This window comes from Carcharodon carcharias, chromosome 1, assembly GCF_017639515.1.
Source record: "Carcharodon carcharias isolate sCarCar2 chromosome 1, sCarCar2.pri, whole genome shotgun sequence".
In the NCBI taxonomy this organism is placed as follows: Eukaryota; Metazoa; Chordata; class Chondrichthyes; order Lamniformes; family Lamnidae; genus Carcharodon; species Carcharodon carcharias.
This window is the reverse complement of record NC_054467.1, coordinates 143069074-143096181: the sequence shown is the minus strand read 5'-3', so window position 1 is coordinate 143096181 and position 27108 is coordinate 143069074. Positions and strand designations below refer to the sequence as shown.

General features: G+C 48.1%; 1 protein-coding gene across 1 annotated transcript; it reads right to left on the bottom strand.

Moving 5' to 3' along the window:
- Window positions 1-17106: 17106 nt before the first annotated feature.
- LOC121275412 (mediator of RNA polymerase II transcription subunit 2-like) lies at window positions 17107-26013 on the bottom strand (the record flags this gene model as incomplete). Its single annotated transcript, XM_041182992.1, has 4 exons — window positions 25994-26013; window positions 21846-21939; window positions 17912-17968; window positions 17107-17157 (listed from the first exon to the last, which is right to left on the bottom strand). Coding segments are annotated over exons 1-4 (222 nt in total), but the record flags the coding sequence as incomplete, so codon positions are not given.
- Between the last annotated feature and the right edge of the window lie 1095 nt (window positions 26014-27108).

The window sequence follows — 27108 nt, the reverse complement described above, 5'->3', positions numbered from 1 at the left end:
TAAGTTCCGTTTGTCTCACTTTCAAAAACATTAAAATTCTCCCTAGATGCTTCATCTAACACCCCTACAATGAACCTGTTGTGAATCAGCTTGTCTTTTAAAATTCCGTAAATGCAGTTCCCTGCCAGCCTATTGAAATTGTTGATGAACAAATCCATGCTTTTGCTTGATATTTGTTTTATTCTGTCAACTTTACTCCTCTCAATTATTAAGTTCCGATGGATGCTGAAGTAAGAGTCAAAAGCTTGCATGACTTCTTCATAAGAGTCTAATTAACCCCCTGCCTTGCTATCATGTTGTCGGCAATAGTTCCTACAGCATAGAGTAGGGTATTGACCTGGTCTTTCCAGTCTTTTTTATACAACTCTCAAGCAGTTCTTTTCTCAAGCTGCCCCACTTCCGGGCCTGCTGTAGACCTCCCACACTCTGAAATGGTTCTGAGCATGGCAGGGTGGATTTCATGCTTCTGTCACATCCTAGGCTTGTTCTTGCATTTGATCCTGCTTCTCCACTGCTGCTCTCTGTTTTGGGTCTGTGCTCACTGCTAGCTGGACTCTGGGTCTGTTACAACTTGCCTCTGCTGCTGTCACGATGTTCCACTGACTTAATGAGTCTTGGAATTTTTTCTTTTGTCCTTCCTTCGATGTTCTCTTTTCTTGCCACCCTTGTAGCTTCCTTCAGTTTTTTTTCTGTGTCTTTCACTCAATGACACCACGTTTTGCTATGTAGTAGCAGTTTACATGGGATTTGGGGATTGTCTAGTCTTCCAAAATTTTGTTGCTTGAATCCATAGTCTTTTTAACCAGAACTATTTACTAACCGGAATTATTTCCAATATTGGATGTCCACACAAGATAAGAGCTTCTGCACTTTTCAAGATCTCACTTACTACTCAGTCATGTGGCCTGGCATCATTATTACATCAACATCATGTATGCTTCTGATATTTACAATATGTACGAGGAGCAATGCAGAATCTCAGGATGATTTGGATGGAGAAAGTCGAGAATATCACAATGATTACATAAAGGAATACAATGAGGTTCTGTTGAATACAAATTCATTTGAAATCTACAATCCAGGACAAAGCAGCCTGCTTGATTGGCACCCTATCCCACCCACATTCAATCCCTTCTCCACCAACACACAGTAGCAGCAGTGTGTACCATTTACAAGGTGCACTGCAGGAACTCAGACAGCACCTTCCAAACCCATGATCACTGCAATCTAGAAGGACAAAGGTAGCAGATGGATGGGAACACCACCACTTGCAAGTTCTCCTCCAAGCCACTCACCATCCTGGCTTGGAAATATATCGCCGTTCCTTCACTGTTGCTGGGTCAAAATCCTGGAACTCCATCCCTAACAGCACTGTGGGTGTACCACAGAGACTGCTGTAGTTCAAGGCGGCAGCTCACCAACATCTTCTCAAGGGCAATTAGGGCAGGGCAATAAATGCTGGCATAGCCAGCAGCGCCCACATCCCTTAAATAAATAAAAATAAAGGACCTGCTTGATTAAAATGTACATTCCTGGTGATAGAAGACCTTTAAAATATCTGAAAGGGTTACTTGATTAACATCACTAGGATCAAACTTGTATTCATTGCTGACATTATTACACTGGTGGCGATCATTTATCATTGTGTGGTACAGTAGTCAAATATCTGAAAGTATCAGTACTTCTGAAAATGTAATTTTTACTCGATATTGATTGGATGGGAGAATTATAAAACTCAATACAGAGGTCATTTCTTCCCCCTAGTGACTTCTTGTCTTTCAGTAAAATCAATTCCTAAAACTGTTGACAACTGAGAGCTGAGGGATTTCCCTGTCCTAAGACTCTGCTTCACTGAATCATTCTGGTCCCTTTATTAATAGTCATGGCTTACAAATCTAGACTTATAGCAGAAAGTAAAGGCACTCTATGTTAGTATATCCTGCAGCTACATTTCAGCATTTAAAATTTAGAGTAAAATGCAAGGTATAAATGATTTATATTCATGAAAATTTTGTGAATGATTTATTTACCTGTAAACTGATTTAACAATGTTTCATCCTTAAAAATGATGAAAACAACTTGAAAATTGCTGAGAAGAAAGACATGTTGCTGAAGCTTTTTGTCTTACACTCATCAGTACAAATGCAAGAATACCATATTTCAAAAGATCATATCAATCTATACAACAGGAAGAAGGGATGCTGATTGATTGGCAAGTCGACTCTGATTGGCCAAGTCATTGCCATGGAGAAAGCAGAGGAGAACTATAGGCTTCCCAGTCTCCAGGTAAATCAAAAAAAATGCAAGGCTTAAATATGTCCCTTTTGTTTGCAGAGATCGGATCTTTGCATATGACTGTATGTTGCTTCTAGCAATCTTAAATGAGCCACATTAGAAGGATCCATACTCTACAAACAAAAGGAAATTGTTCAAAACTTGCACCTTTCTTGAATTACCCAAAGGCTTGTGGAGCCTTTGGTTCCCCACTGCTTTCTCCATGGCAATGCCTTAGCTAGAGTCAACTTGCCAATAAATCAGCATGCTTTTCTCCTATAGTATAAATTTTTGTGATCTTTTGAAATTTGGCATTTTTGCATTTGTTCTGATGAGTGCAAGACAAAAAGCTCCAGCAACATGTTCTCGCTTCAGCAATGTTCAAGTTCTAAACAATCAAACAAGCATTTGAAAACAACTTAAAAGAGAAAAGAAGGCAAAATGTTTAACTGAATGTTTGTAGTGAACTATTAACATCCGTACGGAAAATCTCAAAATGAACACAAACATATCTTAATTTGAAACCAATTATCATAAGCCCCATCAAAATATTAAAGCCATTATTCATTAAGAATGATCCTGTTAATTGGGACAAGTAAATGTCAGTAGGCAGAGAGATCTTATTTCAAAAAGAGTATGAGATAGGAGTTGTCCCGTGTGTTAAAAATGTTATGCAATAGAGTGAAAAGAAATCACACCTGTGTAGAGTGTTGTTAGGAGGAATCATCAAAAGAAGCTGAAGTGTATTCCTACAGAGAAGATAAAAGAGTGCATCAGTGTGAGTTACTCTCACATACACCCTGGTAGCTTACTACAGAAGGGCAATGGTGGTATGTTTATTTATCTCCTGGGTGGAAAATGACGTATAAATTCGAGTCAGTCCCAAAATTAACCCAGTTCAATTCTCACCCAATATGATTAGAAATAATAACATATTACCAATATGGTAAGTTGAATATTTTGAGAGTATATTTTCAATACTTTTCTGTACTATGACCCACACCTATTCAAACCCTATCATTGTCAGTCTTCAGTTGAATTAAAATGCAAAAACATCTACCAGTCAAAGCGGCTGAAACTCAATGCTCTTACTGCAAAGCAGTGAGAATTATTTCAAAAATGAATGTTTGCCAGAGAAGCTGTCTGTGAAACAAAACTGTCACAGCATTTCACAGGAAGAGTACTTGTGAAGGTTTGTTTTCAAATCCTTTGAAGGAATGGCCTTATGCATTTGGATTTGTACAAAGTTCAATTTCCTGTTCTAAAATCCTTAGGTTACACTTCAGTGAGTCAACAGTAAACATATCAACAGAGTCTGAGGAATACATTTCATTTTTCCCATTTCTTCAAGCAATTCAGTTTTTCATTACTGCAATAATTGGCATCCTGCAGTGTTTTGTCTGAAGCCTGCTGACATACTAATGATTTATTTCAAGAAAATTGCAGTGACCTTAAAAAAAAACTTGGACAAAGTAAAAATAAGAAACCCACCCTCCAAAAAAAGGTTTCTGAAGGATTAATGGGAACATCAGCTTGAAAAATGCATATTGTTAAGTTGTGGATGGTTATAGAGCTTAGGACTTGGAAGATATTATAATAAATATAATATGATGAATTTTCCAGCACTCATGCAGTTCTTGTCAATATCCAATTACCTTGTAGATTCTATGTCATAAAATGTATGATACTCTGCTCTAAATGATATACATCATTACTTTTATTTTCAAATACTATTTCAAACCTTTCCTTGTTTTAGAATCATACATAATATAGCATAGGATATTTAGCCCCATTCCTCCCAATCTAAACACATTTTTTGCTGTTATGGACTTGGCCCTGGTTAGTTAACCTCCTATGTAAAAGTGCTATGCAATTTCTCCCTGATCCTCAATGATGCCATTATCTGCACTTCCCCCCTTTAAAATCTATTCGCTTTCAGGAGATGATGGGCAATTTTTCTTCATTAACATCCAATTTGTGTTAACAAGAAAAAACAGGGTGATAGTGACCTGAAAATAATGCAGCCATTCCTCTATGTGGACTGGCTTTTGGACAGAGGTGAATTCTACCATTGAAAACAGGTGAAAGCCTCATCAATATGTGCAGGTAGATGCCCAGTGATATGCATTGGATGCCAAAGCTATTTTCCACCCTCACCACATTCCCATTGCCAATTTCTACTCCCATCCACCAACTACGAGTAATACAAGTCAGATGAGCACCATTTGGAACAGTGTTTAAAGTGATTATGAGCAGTTGTCTGGTAAAGTTATCAGGAACACTGTTGGAATTGTAATAATAATTTGACAAAGGCTACAGTCCTATGCCTATGTGCCAAGAATGAGTTTGAAACATGAGCCCTAATATTAACTCAGAAGTGCATTGGGAGCTGGCAGGCATCCAATATTGTCTCGGAAATTTAGAAGTAAGTTCAGCATGTCTGCCAGTGCCATTTTACTTCCTGGTTTGAGGTCAATTATATAGCAGAGGGCCCCTCATGATGTAATTTCACCTCCAGTATTGAAAGAATTAATCCAAAGATAGAAGTTAGAGGAATTTGGAGTTGTAAACAAGAGTTGTCAATGTGTAATAATGGATCTCAAATTCTCAAAGGCCCCACCTCAATGAAAATTTCTCCTCTCCATTCTCTGTTTGGTCAAGACTATTCCATCAGATCACTCTTCACACTCACTTACCTTGCAGCATTTTAATTACAAATTGGGAGCAGAGTAAGCCATTTGGTCCCTCAAGCCTGCTCCTCCTTTGATAAGATCATGGCTGATCCAATTGTAGCCTCTATTTTTCTGTCAACCCCCTGTAACCATTGACTCCCTTCTCAATCAAGAATCTACTTAACTCAGCCTTAAAAATATTCAATGACCCTGCCTCCAATGCTTTCTTGGAAGATAATTCCACAGGTTAATTAACTTCTGAGAGAAAAACATTCACTGGTTCATTCCTCAGGGCAATGCCTTGAACAATCAGAGTCAAGCTGCCTGGTTTAAATTTTGAACAATGCTTGGCAGGTAATGGTCAGTCACCATTAACTGGTGCATTCTCCATGGCAATGCCTGTACCAATCAGAGACAACTTGCCAACGAATCAGCACTCTCTTCTCATACAGTATAAAGTTGTTGCTTCCCCTGACATTGGTATTCTTGTGATTGTTCTGTTGAATGCAACATGAAAAGCTTCAACAAAATGTCTTTTTCAGCGATAAAAATAAATTTCCTTATCTCCATCTTAAATGGGAGACACTTTATTTTTAAACTGTGCCCCGTAGTTCTAGTCTCTCCCACAAGGGGAAACATCACCTCAGCGCTCACACTGTCACGTTCCTTCTGAATCTGTTATGTTTCAATAAGATCACCTCTCATTCTTCTAAACTCCAATGGTTACAGGCCCAACTTTTTCTCATAAGATGACCCCTTCATTCCAGGGATCAGTCAAGTGAACCTTCACTGAACTGCTTCTAATGCAATTATATCCTTTCTTAAATAAGGAGACCAACATGGTATGCAGTCTCTAGATGTGCTTTCATTAAAGCCCTGTACAACTGGATCAAAAACTTCCCTCCTTTTGTATCCCATTCCCCTTGCAATGACAATATTCAATTTGTCTTCCTAATCATTTGTTGTACCTGCATACTAATTTTTTGTGATTCATATACTAGGAAACCCATATTCCTCTGTACTAGAAAGTTCTGTAATCTCTCTCCATTTAAATAATATGCTGTTTTTCTGTTATTCCTGCCAAAGAGGACAAGTTCACATTTTCCTACAATATGCTCCATCTACCAAATTTTTGCCCACTCACTTAACCTATTTGTGTCCCTTTGCAGATTCTTTATGTCCTCTTTACGACTTACCCTCCTACCTATCTTTGTGTCATCAGCAAATTTAGCAACCATACATCTGGTCCCTTCAACCAAGTCTTTGATAGGGATCTCTGTGACACTCCACTAGTTACAGCTTTCCAACCCTAAAATTACCTATTTATCCCAACTTTCTGCTTCCTGTCAGTTAACCAATCCTCCATCCATGCTAATATATTACCCCACCCGTCCCCGCACCATGAGCTCTTATTTTGCACAGTAACCTTTGATGTAGCATCTTATCAAATGCCTTTTGTAAATCTAAGTACACCACATATATTGGTTCCCTCTTATCCATCTTACTTGTTGCTTCCTCAAAAAGTCATATAAATTAGTCATACACTATTTTCCCTTTCACAAAACCATGTTGACTCTGCCTGATTGTATTAAGATTTTCTAAATGCCCAGTTATAACCTCCTTATAGTAGATTCTAGCTTTCCTCTATCACAGATGTTAAGCTAACTGGCTTATAATTTTCTGCTTTCTGTCTCCCTCCTTCCTTGAGTAGAGGATTCACATTTGCTATTTTCCAATCTCATGGGACCTTTCCAGAATCTAGGAAATTTTGGAAAATTACAAACAATGCATCTACTATCTCAGTAGCCACTGCTTTTAAGACCTTAGGATGCAGACCATCAGGACCTGGGGAATTGTCAGCTTTTAGTTCAAGTAATTTTCTCAGTACCATTTCCCTGGTGATTATAATTGTTTTAAGTTCCTCTCTTCCTTTCACCTATTGATTTATAAGTGTTTCTGGAATGTTATCTGTGTCTTCTACAGTGCTGACAGACAAAAAATTTCCATTCAATGCTTTCACCATTTCTTTATTTCTTATTATTAATTTTCCCCACCTGGGGTAGAATTTTCTCCTTGCTGTTGGGCGGGTGGGGAAGGGGTGTGCGGGGGCAGGGGCAGATCCAATCAGCGCACCCGACCGGGTCCATGTTGCCATCTTACGTGGGCAGGCCTTAATGTGCGCCCAGAAATGCTGTGCGCTGTCTGTGTGGGTGGGGAGGGGGGGGGGTGTGGATTGGGCGGGGGGCGGGGGGGGGCTCCCTGAGTCAGGAGTGCTCTCTTATACGCATGCACGCGAAAGAGCACAGAAATCTCCCTGAGGCACGGAGCTGCCTCAGGGAGATTAATTTGAGTGTGAGAAACAGGAAAAAAGATTTTTAAAAAATATTTGGACATGCCCCCTCATGTGAAACTGTCACATGAGCTGGGACATGTGCATTAATTTTAATTAAAAAAAATTCAAAATTTAAAATCATTCATGAAACCTCATCGCGCCCATGGATATGGTTCCATGAAAAATGTGAAGGCTGTCTGGGCTCTTCGCCTGCCTGCCAACATTAAGGTTGGACGGCAGTTCTGTTAATTATTTTAATTGACAGTTAAATGGCCTTAGTCCACCTTTAAAAGTTTGGTGGGCGCGCAGCTGACTCGGGTGCGCGCCTGCCGAACTAAAAGTCTGAATGATGCACCGTGATGTGGGGACGCACGCCTGATGTCACCTGCATCATTTTACGCCTCAGCGAGCAGGCCCCACCCCCGCTTGCTGAGCCAAAAATTCAGCCCTTGCTGTCTAAGGGACCAATGCTCAGCTCAGGTATTCTTTTCCTTTTTAAATACTTGCAGAAACTCTTTCTATCTGTTTTTTTTTATTTCCAGCTAGCTTTCTCTCATACTCTAATTTCTTCTGCATTTTTTGTTTTAGTCATTCTTTGCTGATTTTAAAATTCTATTCCATCTTTTGTCCTACCACTAATCCTTTCAAAATTGTATGTTTTTTCTTTCAATTTGAAACTATCTTTAACTTACTTAGTTAGCTAAGGATGGTGCATGTTTCTCTTAGGGTCTTTCTTTCTCACTGGAATGTATCTCTGCTGGTGTAATAAATTATTTCCTTAAATGTCTGCCATTGTCCTACGATTTAACCTAATTTCCCAGTTCACTTTAGCTAGCCCTGTCTCCGTACCATTCTGATTGCCTTTATTTAAGTTTAAAACACTAGCCTTAGACCCACACTTCTCACCCTCAAGCTGAATGCAAAATTCAATCACGTTATGATCACTGCTACCTAGAGGCTCCTTTCCCATGAGTTTATTAATTATTCCCATCTCTTTACACATTGATTACGTATTATACATTATAGAGCGCACCTAGCTTTTCCTCTTTATGAACCTCCTCACACCCCCATCTATCCTTCGACTGCTGGCAATCGCTTTCACCTTTATACAATTTGATTCCTCTCTGCAAAAGTCACCATCACTAAATGCACCATGTCCATTAGGTGACCATATACCATTACAGTCATTATAGGTCTATCCTTTCCCCTTTCCAGAAGGAGAGAGTACAAAATGCTAGTGAGAGGGAGAGAACTGGATGGTGCTCCACACAGATGTCACAGGAGGAAACACTAGGGATCAGTGTCATTTCAGTATCCCTGGTCATTGGAGATGAAGACATGCCTACTACCTGGTGACATCATTATCAGTGACTCACGTGTTACGCAACAATCAGTCATATAGAAAAGCAAAATACTGTGCATGCTGGAAATCTGAAATAAAAACAGAAACTGCTGGAACTGATAGGAAGGTCTGGCAGCATCTGTGAAGAGAGAAACAGAGTTAACATTTCAGGTCAATGAGTGATCAGTCCTGAAGAAAGATGAGTGTCATTGTAAGCAGTGTAATTGGAAGCATGAAATCGCAAAGATAATCAAGAAATTGCTGAATGCACTGAAAAGCTATGGGCGCTGACAACATTCTAGCAGCAGTACTGAAGACTTGTGCTCCAGAACTACCTGAATCCCTGCCAAACTGTTCCAGTACGGCTACAACACTGGCATCTACTTGACAATGTGGAAAATTGCCCAAGAATGTCCTGTCCACAAAAAGCAGGACTAATCCAACCCGGACAATTACCACCTATTCTGTCTCCAATCAATTTATTTCCAATCATCAAATTGTGGAAGTTGTCAAGCAGCACTTATTCAGCAATAACCTGCTCATTGATGCTCATTTTAGGTTCCACCAGGGCCACTCAGTTCCAGTCGTAATCACAGCCTTCATCCAAACATGGACAAAAGAGCTGAAGTTTAGAGGTGAAGTGAGTGTGATTGTGCTAGACATCAAGGCAGCAATTGATTGAGTGTGACATCAAGAATGACTAGCAATATTGAAGTCAATGGAATTGGGAAGGGCCAGGGGGCGGGTGGTGAGGGGGTGGGAGAGGGGAATTCCCAACTTGTAGAAGTGATACCTAACACAAAGGATGATAGTTGTGTTTGTTGGAGGCCCATCATCTCAGCCCCAGGAAATCATTGTAAGGGTTTGTCAGTGTAGTGTCCTAGCCTTAACTATCTTCAGCTGCTTCCTTCCAACATTACATTAGAAGTAGGATGTTCACTGATGATTGCACAATGTTCAGCACCACTCGTAACTCCTCAAAACACTGAAGCAGTCTGTGCCCATATGCAGCAAGAGGGGGCTGGTGAAATTGAGAGTTGCAGCTAATGTCCAACAGGCAACAGGTCTTTTGCCAGGAGCCTGCAGACATCTGCCATCATCTCATGTGATAACCTGAGCCTCTTGATGCACTGATGTTCCTGTATGCCAAGGAAACTCAGCCTCTCCCTGTGTACCCTTTGTCAAATGCATTGCCCCCGGTAAGAGGATGCACCCTCTGCTGTCCCCTCTCTGCTGCCCCCTCTCTGATATCCCTCTCTCTGCTGCTCATCTCTCTGCTGTTGCCCTCTCTACATCTGCTCTCTCTGCTGCTCCTGTCTCTACTGCTGCCTTCTCTAGTGCTGATCTCTCTGCTCCCCTCTCTGCTGCTTCCCTCTCTGCTGTTTCCCTCTCTGCTGCTCCCCTCCCTGCTGTTCCTCACTCTGCTGCTTCTCTCTCTGCTGATGCCATGTCTGTACCATAGAACCATGGGAAAGTTATGGTGTAGAAAGAGGCCATAGAGCCAATGGTGTCTGCACCAGCCAAAAAGAGAAAAAGGAAATTAGCTGCTTATTTCAATCCCACTTTCCAGCACCTGGCATGTGGCCTCGCAGGTTACAGCATTTCGGATGAAGATCCAGGTACCTTTTAAATGAGTTGAGTATTTCAGCCTCAACTACCAAATTAGGCAGTGAATTCCAGACACCCCACACCCTCTTGGTGAAAAAGATTTTCTTCATGTCCCCTCTAATCCTCCTACCAATCACCATAAATCTATGCCTCCTGGTAATTGACCACTCAGCTTGGGGAAACAAGACTTTCCTGTCTACCTAATCTTGGCCCCTCATAATTTTGTACACCTCAGTTAGGACACCTCTTAGCCTCCTCTGTTGTAGGGAAAACAACCCTAGCCTATCCAATCTTTCCTCATAATTGCAATTTTCATGCCCTGGCAACATTCTTGTAAATCTCCTCTGTATTCCCTCCAGTGCAATTCTCTCCTTCCTGTAATGTGGTGACCAGAACTGTACACAAAATTCCAACTGTGACCCAACCAACGTTTTTTACATTTCCAGCATTACATCCCTGCTTTTGTATTCAATACCTTGTCCAATAAAGGAAAGCATTCCATATGCTTTCTTTACCACCTTATCCACCTGACCTGTCACCTTCAAGGATGTGTGGACATGCACTCCAATGTCTCCCACTTCCTCAACCTCTCTCAATAACTTTCCTCCCCATATGCATTACCTCACATTTTTCTGGATTGAATTCCATTTGCCAATTTTCCAACCACTCAAGTAAACCATTGATATCATTCTTTGATAACAAATTTTTGTGTCATCTGCAAATTTGCCAATCATGCCTCCCACATTTAAGTCTAAATCATTGATATATACAACAAACAGCAAGGGCCCCAATAATAAGCCCTGTGAAGCATCAATGGAAACCAAAAACATCCATCGACCATTACTCTTTGTTTCCTGTCGTTGAGCCAATTTGGATCCACCTCGCCACCTTCTACTTTCCATGGGATCTCACTTTTCTGACCAGTCTGCATGTGGGACCTTGACAAATGCCTTACAGAAATCCATGTAAACAACACCCACTACACTACCCTCATCAATCCCCCTTTTACTTGCTCAAAAGATTCTATTAAGTTAGTAAGACACAATTTTCCACCAACAAAATCATGCTGTCTATTCTGATCGATCTGTGCCTTTCTAAGTGACAGCTTATCCTGTCTCTCAGAATTGTTTCCAATAATTTACCCACCATCGAAGACAGATTTACAGCGCAATAGTAACTGCCCTATCCTTCACATCCTTTTTAAATAATGGTACAACGTTTGCAGACCTCCAATCCTCTGGGACATTGCCTGTACCTCGTGAGGATGGAAAATGATCCTCAGAGCATCCATTATTTCCTCCTTGGATTCATTCAACAGCTTGGGATACAATCCACCTGGCCCTGGTGAGTTATCCACCTTCAAAGATGCCAGTCCGTCCAGTACTTCCCTTCTCACTGCTTATTTTATCTAATATTTCACAATCCCCCTCTTTAACTAGAATGTCTGCATGACCCCTCTCCTTAATGAACACTGAGGCAATGTTCTCACTGAGAACTCTGCCAACATCTTCCGCATCAACCGACAAGCTCCCATGTAGATCTCTGATAGGCCCTACCTATTTCTTAATTATTCTCTTAATGTGTGGTCCCTCCCTGCTGCTCCCCTCTCTGCTGCCTCCCTCTCTGCTGCTCCTCTCCCATCCCTTCTGCTCCAAACTCTGCTGGTTTTTCCTCTCTCTGCTATCCTCACTCTGATGTTCCACTGCTTCTCCTCTCTTTGCTGCACCCACTCCACTGCTCCCCTCTATTCAGCTCATCTCTCTGCTGTTCCTCTCTCTGCTTCTCCTCTCTTCTTCTCCCCTCTCTTCTGCTCCAATCCCTGTTGTTCCTCTCTCTGCTGCTCCTCTCTGTTGCTCCACTCTCTTTCACTCCCCTCTCTGTTGCCTGCTCTCAGCTGCTGCCCTCTCTGCTGCTCTTTCTTCTGATCTGCTCTATCCCGCTCCCCTTTCTGCTGCTCCTCTCTCTTCGACTCCACTCTCTTCTGCTCCACACTTTGCTGCTCCCCTCTCAGCTGCTCCTCTCTCTATCTCTGATGCTCCCCTCTCTGTTCCTTCCCTCATTGCTGCACCCACTTGGCTGCTCCCCTCTATTCAGCTACTCTCTCTGTTTCTCCTCTCTCTTCTTCTCTACTCTGTTCTGCTCCAATCTCTGTTTTTCCTCTCTCTTGCTGCTACTCTCTTTGATGCTCACCTCTATTCTGCTATTCTTTCTGCTGCTCCCACTGCTGCTGCTCCTCGCTCTTCTTCTTGCCTCCCTGCTGCTTCTCTTTGCTGCTCCCGTGTATTCTGCACTTTTCTCTGCTGTATCCCCACTCCCTGCTGCTCTTCTCTCTGCTGCTCCTCTCTCTGTTGCTCCCTTCTCTGCTGTTTCTCTCTCTACAGCTCCCATATCTGCTGCTCCCCAAAATGCTGCTCCTCTCTCTGATGCTTCTCCTCTCTATTCTGCTCTTCTCTCTGCTGCTGTACTCTCTCTGCTCCTCCTCCTCTGCTGCTCCCCACTCTTCTGCTCCTCTCTCTGCTACTCCCCTCTCTGCTGCTCACCTCTCTGCTGCTCTTGTCTCTGCTGCTCCTCTCACTGCTGGCCCGCCCTCAGCTGCTCATCTCCCTTTTCCTGACTCGTCAGCTTGTTTCTCTGCTTCTCCCCTCTATTCTGCTCCCCCCTCTGCTAGTCCCCTCTCTGCTGCACTACTCTCTCTGCTCCCTTCTCTCTGCCCCTCCTCTCTACTGCTTCTCTCTCCTGATCCTCTCTCTGCTGCTCTTCTCTCTGCTGCTCCGCTCTCTTCTGCTTCCGTCTCTGCTGCTCCCTCTCTGCTGCTCCTCTCTCTTCAGTTTGTCTTTCTGCTGCTCCCCACTCTGCTGTTCTCCTCTCTGTTGCCCGTCTCTCTGCTGCTTCTCTCTCTGCTGCTCCCCTCTCTGCTGCTCCCCTCTCTGCTGTTCTCCTCTCTGCTGTTCTCCTCTCTGCTGTTCTCCTCTCTGCTGTTCTCCTCTCTGCTGTTCTCCTCTCTGCTGTTCTCCTCTCTGTTGCTTCTCTCTCTGCAGCTCCTCTCTCTGTGGCTCCTCTCGCTTCTCCGCTCTCACTGTCGCTCCTCTCTCTGCTGCTCCTCTCTCTCCTGCTTCTCTCTCTGCTGTTCCATCTCTGCTGCTCCATCTCTGCTGCTCCATCTCTGCTGCTCCCCTGTCTGCTGCTCCTCCCTCTGCTGCTACTCTCTCTGCTGCCCATCTCTCTACTGCTTCTCTCTCTGCTGTTCCATCTCTGCTGCTCCCCTGTCTGCTCCTCCTCTCACTGTTGCTCCCCTCTCTGCCGCTCCTCTCTCTGATATTCCTGTCTCTTCAGCTTGTCTCTGCTGCTCCCCTGTATTGTGCGCCCCTCTCTGCTGTTCCCCTCTTTGCAGATCCTCTCTCTGCTGCTCCTCGCTCTGCTGCTCCACTCATTTCTGCTCGCCTCTCTTCTGCTTCTCTCTCTGTTGCTCCTCTCTCTGCTGTGCCCCTTTCTGCTGCTCCCACTGCTGCTCGTCACTCTTCTTCTCCCCTCTCTTCTGCTCCACTATCTGCTGCTCTGCTCTGTGCTCCCCCTCTCTCTGCTGCTCCTCTAGCTGCTCCATTCTCTCTGCTGCTCCCCTCTCTGCTGCTCCCCCCTCTGCTGCTACTCTCTCTGCCACTTCTCACTATGCTGTTCATTCTCTGCTGCTCCCTCGCTGCTGCTCCCATGTCTGCTCCTGCTCTCATTGCTGCTCCTCTCTCTGCTGCTCTTCTCTCTGCTGCTCCTCTCTCTGATATTCCCATCTCTTCAGCTTGTCTCTCTGCTGCTCCCCTGTATTGTGCGCCCCTCTCTGCTGTTCCCCTCTTTGCTGCTTCTCTCTCTGCTACTCCTCTCGCTGCTCCATTCTCTCTGCTTGCCTCTCTCGGTTGCTCCTCTCCCTGCTCACCCCTCTTTCTGTTGCTTCTCTTTCTACTACTCCCCTCTCTCTGCTGCTCCTTCCCTCCTGATTCTCCCTCTGCTGTTCCATCTCTGCTGCTCCCCTCTCTGCTGCTCTTCTCTCTGCTGCACCCGTGTGCTGCTCCTCTCCCTACTGCTCCTCCTTCTGCTGCTACTCTCTCTGCTGCCTGTCCCTCTGCTGCTTCTCTCTCTGCTGTTCCATCTCTGCGGCTCCCCTGTCTGCTCCTCCTCACTGCTGCTCCCTCTCTGCTGCATCTCTCTCTGATATTCCCTTCTCTTCAGATTGTATCTCTGCTGCTCCCCTCATTTCTGCTCGCCTCTCTTCAGCTTCGCTCTCTGATGGTCCTCTCTCTGCTGTGCCGCTTTGTGCTGCTCCCACTGCTGCTCGTCACTCTTCTTCTCCTCCTCGTCTGTTTCACTATCTGCTGCTCCGCGCTCTGCTCTTCCTCTCGCTGCTGCTCCCCTCTCTGCTGATCCTCTCTGTGAGGCAGGCTTTTCTGCTGCTCCTCTCACTGCTGCTCCCCTCTCTGCTGCGCCTCTCTCTGCTGCTTCTCTTTCAGCTGCTCCACTCTCCACTCGTCTGATCCATCTCTGCTGCTCCTCTCTCTGCTGCTGTACTCTCTCGGCTCCCCTCCCTCTGTTCCTCCTCTGTCTGCTGCTCCTTTCTCTGCTACTTGCTTCCCTGCTGCTGGTCCATCTGTTGCCCCTCTATCCGCTGCTCCTCTGTCTGCTGCTGTACTCTCTCTGCTCCCCTCCTTCTGTTCCTCCTCTCTCTGCTGCTCCCCTCTCTTCTGCTCCTCTCTGTGCTGCTTGTCTCTCTGCTGCTCTTCTCTCTGCTGCTCTTCTCTCTGCTGCTGTATTAGTCCCTGCTCCCCTCCCTCTGTTCCTCCTCTCTCTGCTGCTCCCGTCCCTTCTGCTCCTCTCTCTTATGCTCCTCTCCCTGCTGATGCTCACTCTGCTACTTGCTTTGCTGCTGCTGCTCTATCTGTTGCTCCTCTATCTGTTGCTCCTCTCACTGCTGCTGTACTCTCCCTGCTCCCCTCCCTCTGTTCCTCCTCTCTGCTGCTCCCCTCTCTTCTGCTCCTCTCTCTGCTGCTCGTCTCTCTGCTGCTCTTCTCTCTGCTGCTGTATTAGTCCCTGCTCCCCTCCCTCTGTTCCTCCTCTCTCTGCTGCTCCCCTCTCTTCTGCTCCTCTCTCTGCTGCTTCTCTCTCAGCTGCTCCCCTCTTTGCTGCTCCCCTCTCTGCTGCTCCTCTCTCTTCTGCTCTTCTCTCTGCCGCTCCCTCTCTGCTGCTCCCTTCTCTGCTGCTCCCTCTTTGCTGCTCCCTTCTCTACTGCTCCTCTATCATCTGCTCACGTCTCTGCTGCTCCTATCACTGTTGCTCCACTATATGCTGCTCCCCTCTCTGCTGTTCTCCTGTCCATTGCTCCTCTCTCTGATGCTCCCTTCTCTGCTGTTCCCCCCTTTATGCTCCCCTCTCTGCAGGTCCCCTCTCAGTTGCTCCTCTCTCTGCTCCTCTCTCTGCTGCTCCTCTCTCTATTGCTCCTCTCTCTTCTGCTCCCTTCACTGCTGCTCCTGTATCTGTTGCTACTCTCTCTTGTGCTCCACTCTCTGTGGTTCCTCTCGCTTCTCTGCTCTCTCTGCTGCTGCTGCTCTCTCTTCTGCTTTCTCTCTGCTGCTCCTCCCTCTGCTGCTTCTCTCTCTTCGACTCCTCTCTCTCTGCTGCTCCATCTCTGATGCTGCCGTGTCTACTTCTCTTCTGTCTGCCGCTCCTCTCTTTGCTACCCATCTCTGCTGCTACTCTCTCTGCTCTTGCTCTCACTGTTGCTCCACTCTCTGATGTTCTTCTCTCTGCTGCTCCTCTCGCTGATGTTCCCTTCTCTTCAGCTTGTCTCTCTGCTGTTCCCCTGTATTGTACTCCCCTCTCTGCTGTTGCCCTCTCTGCTGCTCCTCTGTCTACTGCTTCTCACTCTGTTGCTCCTCTCTCTGGTGTGCCCATCATTGCTGCTCACCTCTTCTGCTTCTCTCTCTGTTGCTCCTCTCTCTGCTCCCTTCTCTCTGCTGCTCATCTCTGCTTCTTCACTCTCTGCTGGTCCTCTCTCTGCTGCTCCTCTCTCTGCTGCTCATCCCTCTTTTTCTCTCCTCTCTTCTGCTGCACTCTCTGCTGCTCCACTCTCTACTATTCCTCTCTCGACTTCTCCTCTCTCTGCTCCCTTCTCTCTGCTGTTCACCCCTAGGCTACTCCCCTCTCTGCTTCTCCACTCTCTGGTCTCCTCTCTTTTCTGATCCTCTCTCTCTGCTGTTGCTCACTCTGTTGCTCTTCTCTCTGCTGCTGTACTCTCTCTGCTCCCCTCGATTCTGCTCCTTTCTCTACTGCTTCTCTCAGGTGCTCCTCTGTCTCCTGCTCCTCTCTCTGTTGCTCCATCTATGCTGCTCCCCTGTCCTGCTCCTCTCTCTCCTGCCCCTTCTCTGCTGCTCATCTCACTGCTGACCTCTCGTCAGCTTGTCTCTCTACTGCTCCCCTCTATTCTTCTCCCCACACTACCGCTCCTCTCTCTGCTGCACTACTCTATCTTCTCCTCCTCCTCTCTGCTGTTCTTCTCTCCTGCTCCTCTCTTTGCTTCTCCACTCTGCTGTTCATCTCTCTGCTGCTCTTCTCCCTGCTGCTGTACTCTCTCTGCTCCCCTCCCTCTGTTCCTCCCCTCTCTGCTTTCCCCTCTCTGCTGATCCTCTCTGTGCGGCAGGCATTTCTGCTGCTCCCCTCTCTGCTGCGCCTCTCTCTGCTGCTTCTCTCTCAGCTGCTCCACTCTCCGCTTGTCTGATCCACCTCTGCTGCTCCCTCTCTGCTGCTCCCTCCCTGCTGCTCCCCTCTTTGCTGCTCCCCTGTCTGCTGCTCCTCACTTTTCTGCTCTTCTCTCTGCTGCTCCCTCTCTGCTGCTCCCTTCTCTGCTGCTCCCTTCTCTGCTGCTCCCTTCTCTGCTGCTCCCTTCTCTGCTGCTCCCTCTCTGCTGCTCCCTCTCTGCTGCTCCCCTCTTTGCTGCTCCCCTGTCTGCTGCTCCTCACTTTTCTGCTCTTCTCTCTGCTGCTTCCTCTCTGGTGCTCCCTTCTCTACTGCTCCTCTATCATCTGCTCCCATCTCTGCTGCTCCCATCGCTGTTGCTCCATTATATCCTACTGCTGTTCTCCTCTCTGTTGCTCCTCTCTCTGCTGCGCCTCTCTCTTCTGCTCCTCCCTCTACTGCTTCTCTCTCTTCTACTCCCTTCCCTGCTGCTCCTCTATCTGTTGCTGCTCTATCTTCTGCTCCGCTCCCTGCGGCTCCTCTCTCGTCGACTCCTCTCTCTGCTGCTTCTTTCCCTTCTCATCCATCTCTGCTGCTCCCTCTCTGCTACCCCCCTGTCTGCTGCTCTTCCCTCTGCCGCTACTCTCTTGGCTACCCATCTCTGCTGCTACTCTCTCTGCTCCTCCTCTCACCGCTGTTCCTCTCTCTGCTGCTCTTCTCTCTGCTGCACATTTCTCTGATATTCCCTTCTCTTCAGCTTGCCTCTCTGCTGTTCCCATGTATTGTGCTCCCCTCTCTGCTGTTCCCCTCTCTGCTGTTCCTCTGTCTACTGCTTCTCATTCTGTTGCTCCACTCTCTGCTGTTCCCTCATTTCTGCTCACATTTCTTCTTCTCTCTCTGATGCTCCTCTCTCTACTGCTCCTCTCTCTTCTACTCCCTTCACTATGCTGCTCCTTTATCTGTTGCTACTCTCTCTTTTGCTTCACTCTCTGTGGCTCCTCTCACTTCTCTGCTCTCTCTGCTGCTCCTCCATCTGCTGCTCCTCTCTCTTTGACTCCTCTCTCTCTGCTGCTCCCCTCTCTTCTCTCTGCCGCTCCTCTCTTTGCTAACCAACTCTGCTGCTACTCGCTCTGCTCCTGCTCCCACTGCTGCTCCTCTCTCTGATGTTCCCTTCTCTTCAGCTTGTCTCTCTGCTGTTCCCCTGTATTGTACTCCTCTCTCTGCTGTTCCCCTCTCTGCTGCTCCTGTATACTGCTTCTCACTCTGTTGCTCCGCTCTCTGCTGTGGCCCTCATTTCTGCTCGCCTCTCTTCTGCTTCTCTCTCTGTTGCTCCTCTCTCTGCTCCTGCTCTCTCTGCTGCTCCTCTCTCTTCTGCTCTTCTCTCTGCTGCTCCCTCTCTGCTGCTTCCTTCTCTGCTGCTCCCTCTCTGCTGCTCCCTCTCTGCTGCTCCCTCCTCTACTGCTCCTCTATCATCTGCTCCCATCTCTGCTGCTCCCATCGCTGTTGCTCTATTATATTCTACGCCCCTATCTGCTGTTCTCCTCTCCGTTGCTCCTCTCTCTGCTGCGCCTCTCTCTACTGCTCCTCTCTCTACTGCTTCTCTCTCTTCTACTCCCTTCCCTGCTGCTCCTCTATCTGTTGATACTCTAACTTCTGCTCCGCTCCCTGCAGCTCCTCTCGCTTCTCTTATCTCTCTGCTACTCCTCTCCCTGCTGCTCCTCTCTCTTCGACTCCTCTCTCTGCTGCTTCTTTCCCTACTCATCCATCTCTGCTGCTCCCTTTCTGCTGCCCTCCTGTCTGCTGCTCTTCCCTCTGCCGCTCCTCTCTTTGCTACCCATCTCTGCTGCTACTCTCTCTGCTCCTCCTCTCACTGCTGCTCCACTCTCTGCTGCTCTTCTCTCTGCTGCACATTTCACTGATGTTCCCTTCTCTTCAGCTTGTCTCTCTGCTGTTCCCATGTATTGTGCTCCCCTCTCTGTTGTTCCCCTCTCTGCTGTTCCTCTGTCTACTGCTTCTCACTCTGTTGCTCCACTCTGCTGTTCCCCTCATCTCTGCTCACATCTCTTCTTCTTCTCTCTCTGATGCTCCTCTCTCTTCTACTCCCTTCACTATGCTGCTCCTTTATCTGTTGCTACTCTCTCTTTTGCTCCACTCTCTGTGGCTCCTCTCACTTCTCTGCTCTCTCTGCTGCTCCTCCATCTGCTGCTCCTCTCTCTTTGACTCCTCTCTCTCTGCTGCTCCCCTCTCTTCTCTCTGCCGCTCCTCTCTTTGCTAACCAACTCTGCTGCTACTCGCTCTGCTCCTGCTCCCACTGCTGCTCCACTCTCTTCTGCTCTTCTCTTTGCTGCTCCCTCTCTGCTGCTCCCTCCTCTACTGCTCCTCTATCATCTGCTCACGTCCGTGCTGCTCCTATTGCTGTTGCTCCACTATATGCTGCTATATGCTGCTGTTCTCCTCTCCATTGCTCCTCTCTCTGATACTCCCTTCTCTGCTGCTCCCCCCTTTATGCTCCCCTATCTACAGGCCCCCTCTCAGTTGCTCCTCTCTCTACTGCTCCCCTCTCTGCTGCTCCTCTCTCTGCTGCTTCTCTCTCAGCTGCTCCACTCTCTGCTCGTCTGATCCATCTCTGCTTCTCCCTCTCTGTTGCTCCCCTCTTTGCTGCTCCCATTTCTGCTGCTCCTCGCTTTTCTGCTCTTCTCTCTGCTGCTCCCTCTCTGCTGCTCCCTTCTCTGCTGCTCCCTTCTTTGCTCCTCCTCTGTCATCTGCTCCCATCTTTGCTGCTCCCATCGCTGTTGCTCCATTATATTCTACGCCCCTATCTGCTGTTCTCCTCTCCGTTGCTCCTCTCTCTGCTGCGCCTCTCTCTACTGCTCCTCTCTCTACTGCTTCTCTCTCTTCTACTCCCTTCCCTGCTGCTCCTCTATCTGTTAATACTCTATCTTCTGCTCCACTCCCTGCTGCTCCTCTCGCTTCTCTGCTCTCTCTGCTATTCCTCTCTCTGCTGCTCCTCTCTCTTCGACTCCTCTCTCTGCTGCTTCTTTCCCTTCTTATCCATCTCTGCTGCTCCCTCTCTGCTGCCCCCTGTCTGCGGCTCTTCCCTCTGCTGCTACTCTTTTTGCTACCCATCTCTGCTGCTACTCTCTCTGCTCCTCCTCTCACTGCTGCTCCACTCTCTGCTGCTCTTCTCTCTGCTGCACATTTCTCTGATACTCCCTTCTCTTCAGCTTGTCTCTCTGCTGTTCCCATGTATTGTGCTCCCCTCTCTGCTGTTCCTCTGTCTACTGCATCTCACTCTGTTGCTCCTCTCTCTACTGTTCCCCTCATTTCTGCTCACCTCTCTTCTTCTTCTCTCTCTGATGCTCCTCTCTCTACTGCTCCTCTCTCTTCTACTCCCTTCACTGCTGCTTCTCTATCTGTTGCTACTCTCTCTTTTGCTCCACTCTCTGCGGTTCTTCTCGCTTCTCTGCTTTCTCTGCTGCTCCTCTCTCTGCTGCTTTCTCTCTGCTGCTCCTCCCTCTGCTGCTCCTCTCTCTTTGACTCCTCTCTCTGCTGCTCCATCTCTGCTGCTCCCCTGTCTACTTCTCTTCTCTCTGCCGCTCCTCTCTTTGCTACCCATCTCTGCTGCTACTCTCTCTGCTCCTGATCTCACTGCTGCTCCTCTCCCTGATGTTCACTTCTCTTCAGCTTGTCTCTCTGCTGTTCCTCTTTATTGTACTCCCCTCTCTGCTGTTCCCCTCTCTGCTGCTCCTGTGTCTACTGCTTCTCTCTCTGTTGCTCCTCTCTCTGCTCCCTTCTCTCTGCTGCTCCTCTCTATGCTCCCTTCTCTCTGCTGCTCCTCCCTGCTTCTTCACTCTCTGTTGGTCCTCTCTCTGCTGGTCCCCTCTCTGCTGCTCATCACTCTTTTTCTCCCCTCTCTGCTGCTCCACTCTCTGCTGCTCCACTCTCTGCTGATCCCCTCCCTGCTCCCTTCTCTCTGCTGTTCCCCCCTAGGCTATTCTCCTCTCTGCTTCTCCACTCTCTGCTTCTCATCTCTTTTCTGATCCGGTCTCTGCTTTTCCTCACTCTGCTGTTCTTTTCTCTGCTGCTGTACTCTCTCTGCTCCCCTCCCTCTGTTCCTCCTCTCTCTGCTGCTCCCTTCTCTCTGCTGCACCTCTCTCTTCTGCTCTTCTCTCTGCCGCTCCCTCTCTGCTGCTCCCTTCTCTGCTGCTCCCTCTCTGCTGATCCCTCCTCTTCTGCTCCTCTATCATCTGCTCATGTCTGTGCTGCTCCTATTGCTGTTGCTCCACTATATGCTCCTCCCCTCTCTGCTGTTCTCCTTTCCATTGCTCCTCTCTCTGATGCTCCCTTCTCTGCTGCTCCCACTTTTATGCTACCCTATCTACAGGTCCCCTCTCAGTTGCTCCTCTCTCTGCTGCTCCCATCTCTGCTGCTCCTCTCTCTGCTGCTTCTCTTTCAGCTGCTCCACTATCTGCTCATCTGATCCATCTCTGCTGCTCCCTCTCTTCTGCTCCCCTCTTTGCCGCTCCCCTTTCTGCTGCTCCTCACTTTTCTGCTCTTCTCTCTGCTGCTCCCTTCTCTACTGCTCCTCTATCATCTGCTCCCATCTCTGCTGCTCCCATCGCTGTTGTTCCATTATATTCTATGCCCCTATCTGCTGTTCTCCTCTCCGTTGCTCCTCTCTCTGCTGCGCCTCTCTCTACTGCTTCTCTCTCTTCTACTCCCTTCCCTGCTGCTCCTCTATCTGTTGATACTCTATCTTCTGCTCCACTCTCTGTGGCTCCTCTCGCTTCTCTGCAGTCTCTGCTACTCCTCTCTCTGCTGCTCCTCTCTCTTCGACTCCTCTCTCTGCTGCTTCTTTCTCTTCTCATCCATCTGCTCCCCTCTGTTCTGCTCCCCACTGTACCATTCCCCTCTCTGTTGCACTACTTTCTCTTCTCCTCTCTGCTGCTCTTTCCTCCTGCTCCTCTCTTTGCTTCTCCACTCTGCTGCTCCTCTCACTGCTGCTCCCCTCTCTGCTGCTCCTCTCTCTGCTGCTTACTTCTCTACTGCTCCTCTGTCATCTCCTCCCATCACTGTTGCTCCATTATATTCTACAACCCTATCTGCTGCTCCCCTCTCTGCTGCTCCTCTTTCTACTGCTTCTCTCTCTACTGGTCCCTTCCCAGCTGCTTCTCTATCTGTTGCTACTCTATCTTCTGCTCTGCTTTCTGCGGCTCCTCTCACTTCTCTGCAGTCTCTGCTACTCCTCTCTCTGCTGCTCCTCTCTCTTTGACTCCTCTCTCTGCTGCTTCTTTCTCTTCTCATTCATCTCTGCTGCTCTCTCTCTGCTCCCCCCTGTCTGCTGCTCTTCCCTCTGCCGTTACTCTCTTTGCTACCCATCTCTGCTGCTACTCTCCCTGCAGCTCCTCTCCTTGCTGCTCCACTCTCTGCTGTTCCCCTCATTTCTGCTCACCTCTCTTCTGCTTCACTCTCTGTTGCTCCTCTCTCTGCTGCTCCCCTGTCTGCTGCTCGTCACTCTTTTTCTCCCCTCTCTTCTGCTGCACTCTCTGCTGCTCCTCTCTCTGCTCCGCCTCTCTCTGCCGATCCTCTCTGCTGCTTCCTTCTCTCTGCTGCTCCTCTCTTTGCTACTTCTCTCTGCTTCTCCTCTCTTTGCTGCTCCTCCCTTTGCTGTTCCCCCCAGGCTACTACCCTCTCTGCTTCTCCACTCTCTGCTTCTCCACTCTTTTCTGATCATCTCTCTCTGCTGTTCCTCACTCTGCTCCTCTTCTCTCTGCTGCTGTACTCACTCTGCTCCCCTCCCTCTGCTCCTCCTCGCCCTGCTGCTCCCCTCGTTTCTGCTCCTCTCTCTACTGCTTCTCTCAGTTGCTCCTCTCTCTCCTGATCCTCTCTCTGTTGTTCCATCCATGCTGCTCCCTTCTCTCCTGCCCCGTTCTCTGCTGCTCATCTCACTGCTGCCCTCTCATCAGCTTGTCTCTCTGCTGCTCCCCTCTCTGCTGCTCCACTCTCTACTTCTCCTCTCTTTGCTACTCCTCTCTCTCTGCTTCTTCTCTCTTTGCTACTCCCTCTCTGCTGATCCCACTGTTGTTTGTCGCTCTTCTTCTCCCCTCGCTTCTGCTCCACTCTCTGCTGCTTCTCTCTCTCTGCTCATATTCTCTCTGCTGCTCCTCTCTCTGCTCCCTTCTCTCTGCTGCTCCTCTCTGCTTCTTCTCTCTCTGATGCTCCTCTCCCCATTGCTCCTCCCTTTGCTGCTCCCCACTTCTGCTGCTCCCTTCTCTGCTCCTCCTCCCTCTTCAGTTCATCTCTCTGCTGGTCCCCTCTCTGTTGCTCCTCTCTCTTCTGCTCCTCTCTCTGCTACTCCATTCCCTGCTGTTCCTCTATCTGCTTCTCTCTCTGCGGCTCTTCTTGCTTCTCCGCTCTCTCTGCTGCTCATCTCGCTGCTTCTCCGAACTCTGCTGCTTCTCTCTCTGTGGCTCCTCTCTCTGCTGCTTCTCTCTCTGCTGCTCCTCTCCCAGCTCCTTCTCTCTCTGCTGTTCCAGCTCTGCTGCTCCCTTGTCTGCTGTTATTCTCTCTGCTGCCCATCTCTCTGCTGTTACTCTCTCTGCTCTTGTCACTGCTGCTCCACTCTCTGCTGCACTTCTATCTGCTGCTCCTTTCTCTGATGTTCCCTTCTCTTCAGCTTATCTCTCTGCTGCTCCCCTGTATTGTGCTCCCCTCTCTGCTGTTCCCCTCTCTTATGCTTCTCTGTCTACAGCTTCTCACACTGTTGGTCTTCTCTCTGCTGCTCCTCTCTCCGTTATACCCCTCATTTCTGCTCATCTCTCTTCTGCTTCTCTCTGTTGCTCCTCTCTCTGCTGCTCCCCTTTTTGCTGCTCCCTGTCTGCTGCTCCCACTGCTGTTCATCACTCATCTTCTCCCGTCTCTGCTGCTCCTCTCTCTGCTCCTCCTCTCTCTGCTAATCCTTCTCTCTGCTGCTCCTCTCTGCTGCTTCTCTCTTTGCTGCTACCCTTTCTACTCCTCCACTCTCTGCTTCTCCTTTCTTTGCTGCTCCTCCTTTCCCTGCTGTTCCCCTGTATTCTGTTCCCCTCTCTGCTCTCCTTCTCTCGGTTTCTCCACTTCCTGCTCCCCTCTTTTCTGCTCCCTGCCATGCTAATCTACTCCCTGCCGATCCCCTCTCTGTTGCACCTACCTCTGCTGCTCCTCTCTCTGCTACTCCCTTCCTTGCTGCTCCTCTAACTGTTGCTCCTCTATCTGCTGCTCCTTTCTCTGCAGCTCCTCTTGCTTCTCCTTTCTTTCAGCTGCTCATCTCCCTGCTGCTCCTATCTCTGCTGCTTCTCTCCCTGCTGCTTCTCTCTTTGATGTTTCATCTCTGCTGCTCCCCTGTCTGCTGCTCTTCTCTCTGCTTCTCCTCTCTCTGCTGCTCCTCCTCTCTCTGCTGCTCCTCCCTTTGCTGCTCCCCTCTCTGCTGCTCCCCTATCTGCTGCTCCACTCTCTGCTTCTCCTCTCTTTGCTGCTCCCCTCTCTCTGCTGCTCCTCTTTCTTGTGCTCCCGTCTCTGCTTCTCCCCTCTCTGCTGCTCCTCTGTCTGCTGCACCGCTGTGTGCTGCTCCCCTCTATTGTGCTCCCCTCTCTGCTGCTCCTCTCTCTGCTGCTCCTCCCTTTGCTGCTTTCCCCTCTGCCGCTCCCCTCTCAGCGGCTTCACTCTCTTCTCCTCCTCTCTTTGCTGCTCCCCTCTCTACGCTGCTCCGCTCACTGCTATTCCCATCTCTGCTTCTCCTCTCTCTGCAGCTCCTCTTTCTTGTGCTCCCATCTCTGCTTCTCCCCTTTCTGCTGCTCCTCTATCTGCTGCACCGCTGTGTGCTGCTACCCTTTATTGTGCTCCCCTCTCTGCTGCTCCTCTCTCTGCTTCTCCTCTCTCTGCTGCTCCTCTCTCTGCTGCTCCTCTTTCTTGTGCTCCCATCTCTGCTGCTCCCCTCTCTTCTGCTCTTCTCTCTGCTGCATCCCTCTGTGCTGCTCCCCTCTATTGTGCTCCCATCTCTGCTGCTCCCGCTCTGCTTCTCCTCTTTCTTCATTTCCTCTCTCTGCTGCTCCCCGCTCTGCTGTTCTCCTCTCCGTTGCTCCTCTCCCTGCTGCTCCATTTCTGCTGCTCCCCTCTCTGCTGCTCCCCTCTCTGCTGCTCCCCTATTTTCTGCTCCCCTCTCTGCTGCTCTCCTCTCTGCTGTTCTTCTCTCTTTTGCTCCTCTCTCTACTGCTCCTCTCTCTGCCTCTCCTCTCTGCCTCTCCTCTCTCTGCTTCTCTTCCCTCTGCTGCTCTTCTCTCTGCTTTTCCCCTCTCTGCTACTCGTCTCTCAGGGCAGAATTTTGTGCTCATCGGCTGAGCGCCCGCCCGACCCAGACAAACAGAAAAAGATGTGCGTTCACGTCAAATAATTGTTCCCATATCATCGCACACTTAAGCGATATTGCATTTGACTGGTGTGCATCGGAGTCGGCACCACACCTGCAGACAATTAACAGCCCTATTAAGACCTTTAAACCTTAAAGCTAAGGTCTTTGAGGCAAAATCTTGCCCTTTTCGGGCGTGAACCAGGCCGGAAGGTGATTTCACACTGGCGGGCCAATTAACACCCGTCCAGCGTGAAACACGAGTGGCAGTGCTCAGTGCTGCCTGTGTGGGTGGGGGAGGATGGTGAGCGGGGCGAGGGCAAACTTTACGCATGTGCTCAAGTGCGCACTTCAGAATTTCCCTGAGACACAGAGCTGCCTCAGAAATATAAAGCATTTTCAAAAAGAATAATAAATAATTATTTTAATAAAACAGTCCCCTCATGTGACTCTGTCACATGAGCAGGGACATGTTATTAATTAAATTTTAATTTTTTTGTATTATTTTTATTTGCTTTAGGATGAGTTTTCCTATGAAGTGCAAAGGTTGCTTGGCTTTTTCGCCTGCCCACCAACTGTGAGGTTGGTCAGCAAGCAAAAAATATAATCTAATAACCTTGTTAATGGCCACGAAATATCGTGGGACTGCGTGTTGATGTCGGGACACTTACCCGACGTCAACCCGCGTCATTTTGCACACAAGTGGATCAGGTGTGCACTCACCCACCGAACTAAAAGTTTTTGCCCTTGGATTTTTTAGGAAACCTCATCCACAAGTGGGATGTGGTTTTCAAAAACAAATAACAATTAATTAATTAAAAATTTCATTCATAACATGTGTTTGCTCATATGACAGAGTCACATGAGGGGACATGTTTTTAACATTGCTTAAGTTTTTAATTTTATATTTTAAAAACCTTCAGTTCCCTGAGGCGGCTCTGTGCCTCAGGGAGCTTTTACTCTGCGCTCCCACAAGAGTGCGCAAACTTCAGTGCTCGCGTTCCCTTCACCCCCACCCCGGCAGCGCTCACGTTAGCTGGCCATTAATTCTCCAGCCAGCATGAAATCATGGTTGGAGCTCAGTCGCGGGTGGTGTTTGGCTTCCCAACTGCCCCCGGGCCCGCTGAGCCCACCCAACCACTCTGTTTCTACCCTCTATTCTGTTCGTCTCTCTGCTGCTCCCCTCTCTGGTAGCTGACAGGTCTGCAGGTCACTCAACAGCTGGCTGCCATTGCTCCTAATTCTCATCTCATTTCTCCTTGCCTGAGTTCCAATCTAAGGCAGCCAAAATGCTCCCCTTCCTGATGTGATTCACAAAAGCTCCAAAGTGTAGAAAAGAAATATTCTTTGAAGTAAGCCTTTCCCATTAGTAGTAAGCAGCTGTGAGGACTTACTTCAGGTCAGTTTTGACTCTTTCTTTAAAGCATATGAGAAAATGGACCTTTCCTTAAACATCTGGAAAAATAACGTTCTCTTCCAACCAACTCCCACAGCACAATAACTCCCCATGTTGATTAAGATCAACAGCGAGATCCTGGAAAATGTAGACCATTTTCCGTATCTTAGCAGTTTCCTCTCAATGAAAGCAGACATCGATGACAAAATTCATCATCGCCTCCAATGTGCCAGCTCAGCCTTCAGCCAACTAAGGAAAAAAGTATTTGAGGACTAGAATCTCAAACCTGAAACTAAGGTCAAGGTTTACAGGGCAGCAGTGAATCCCGCAGTCATATATGCTTCGGAGGCTTGGACGGCCTAAGGCAGGCACCTCAAAGACCTGGAGAAG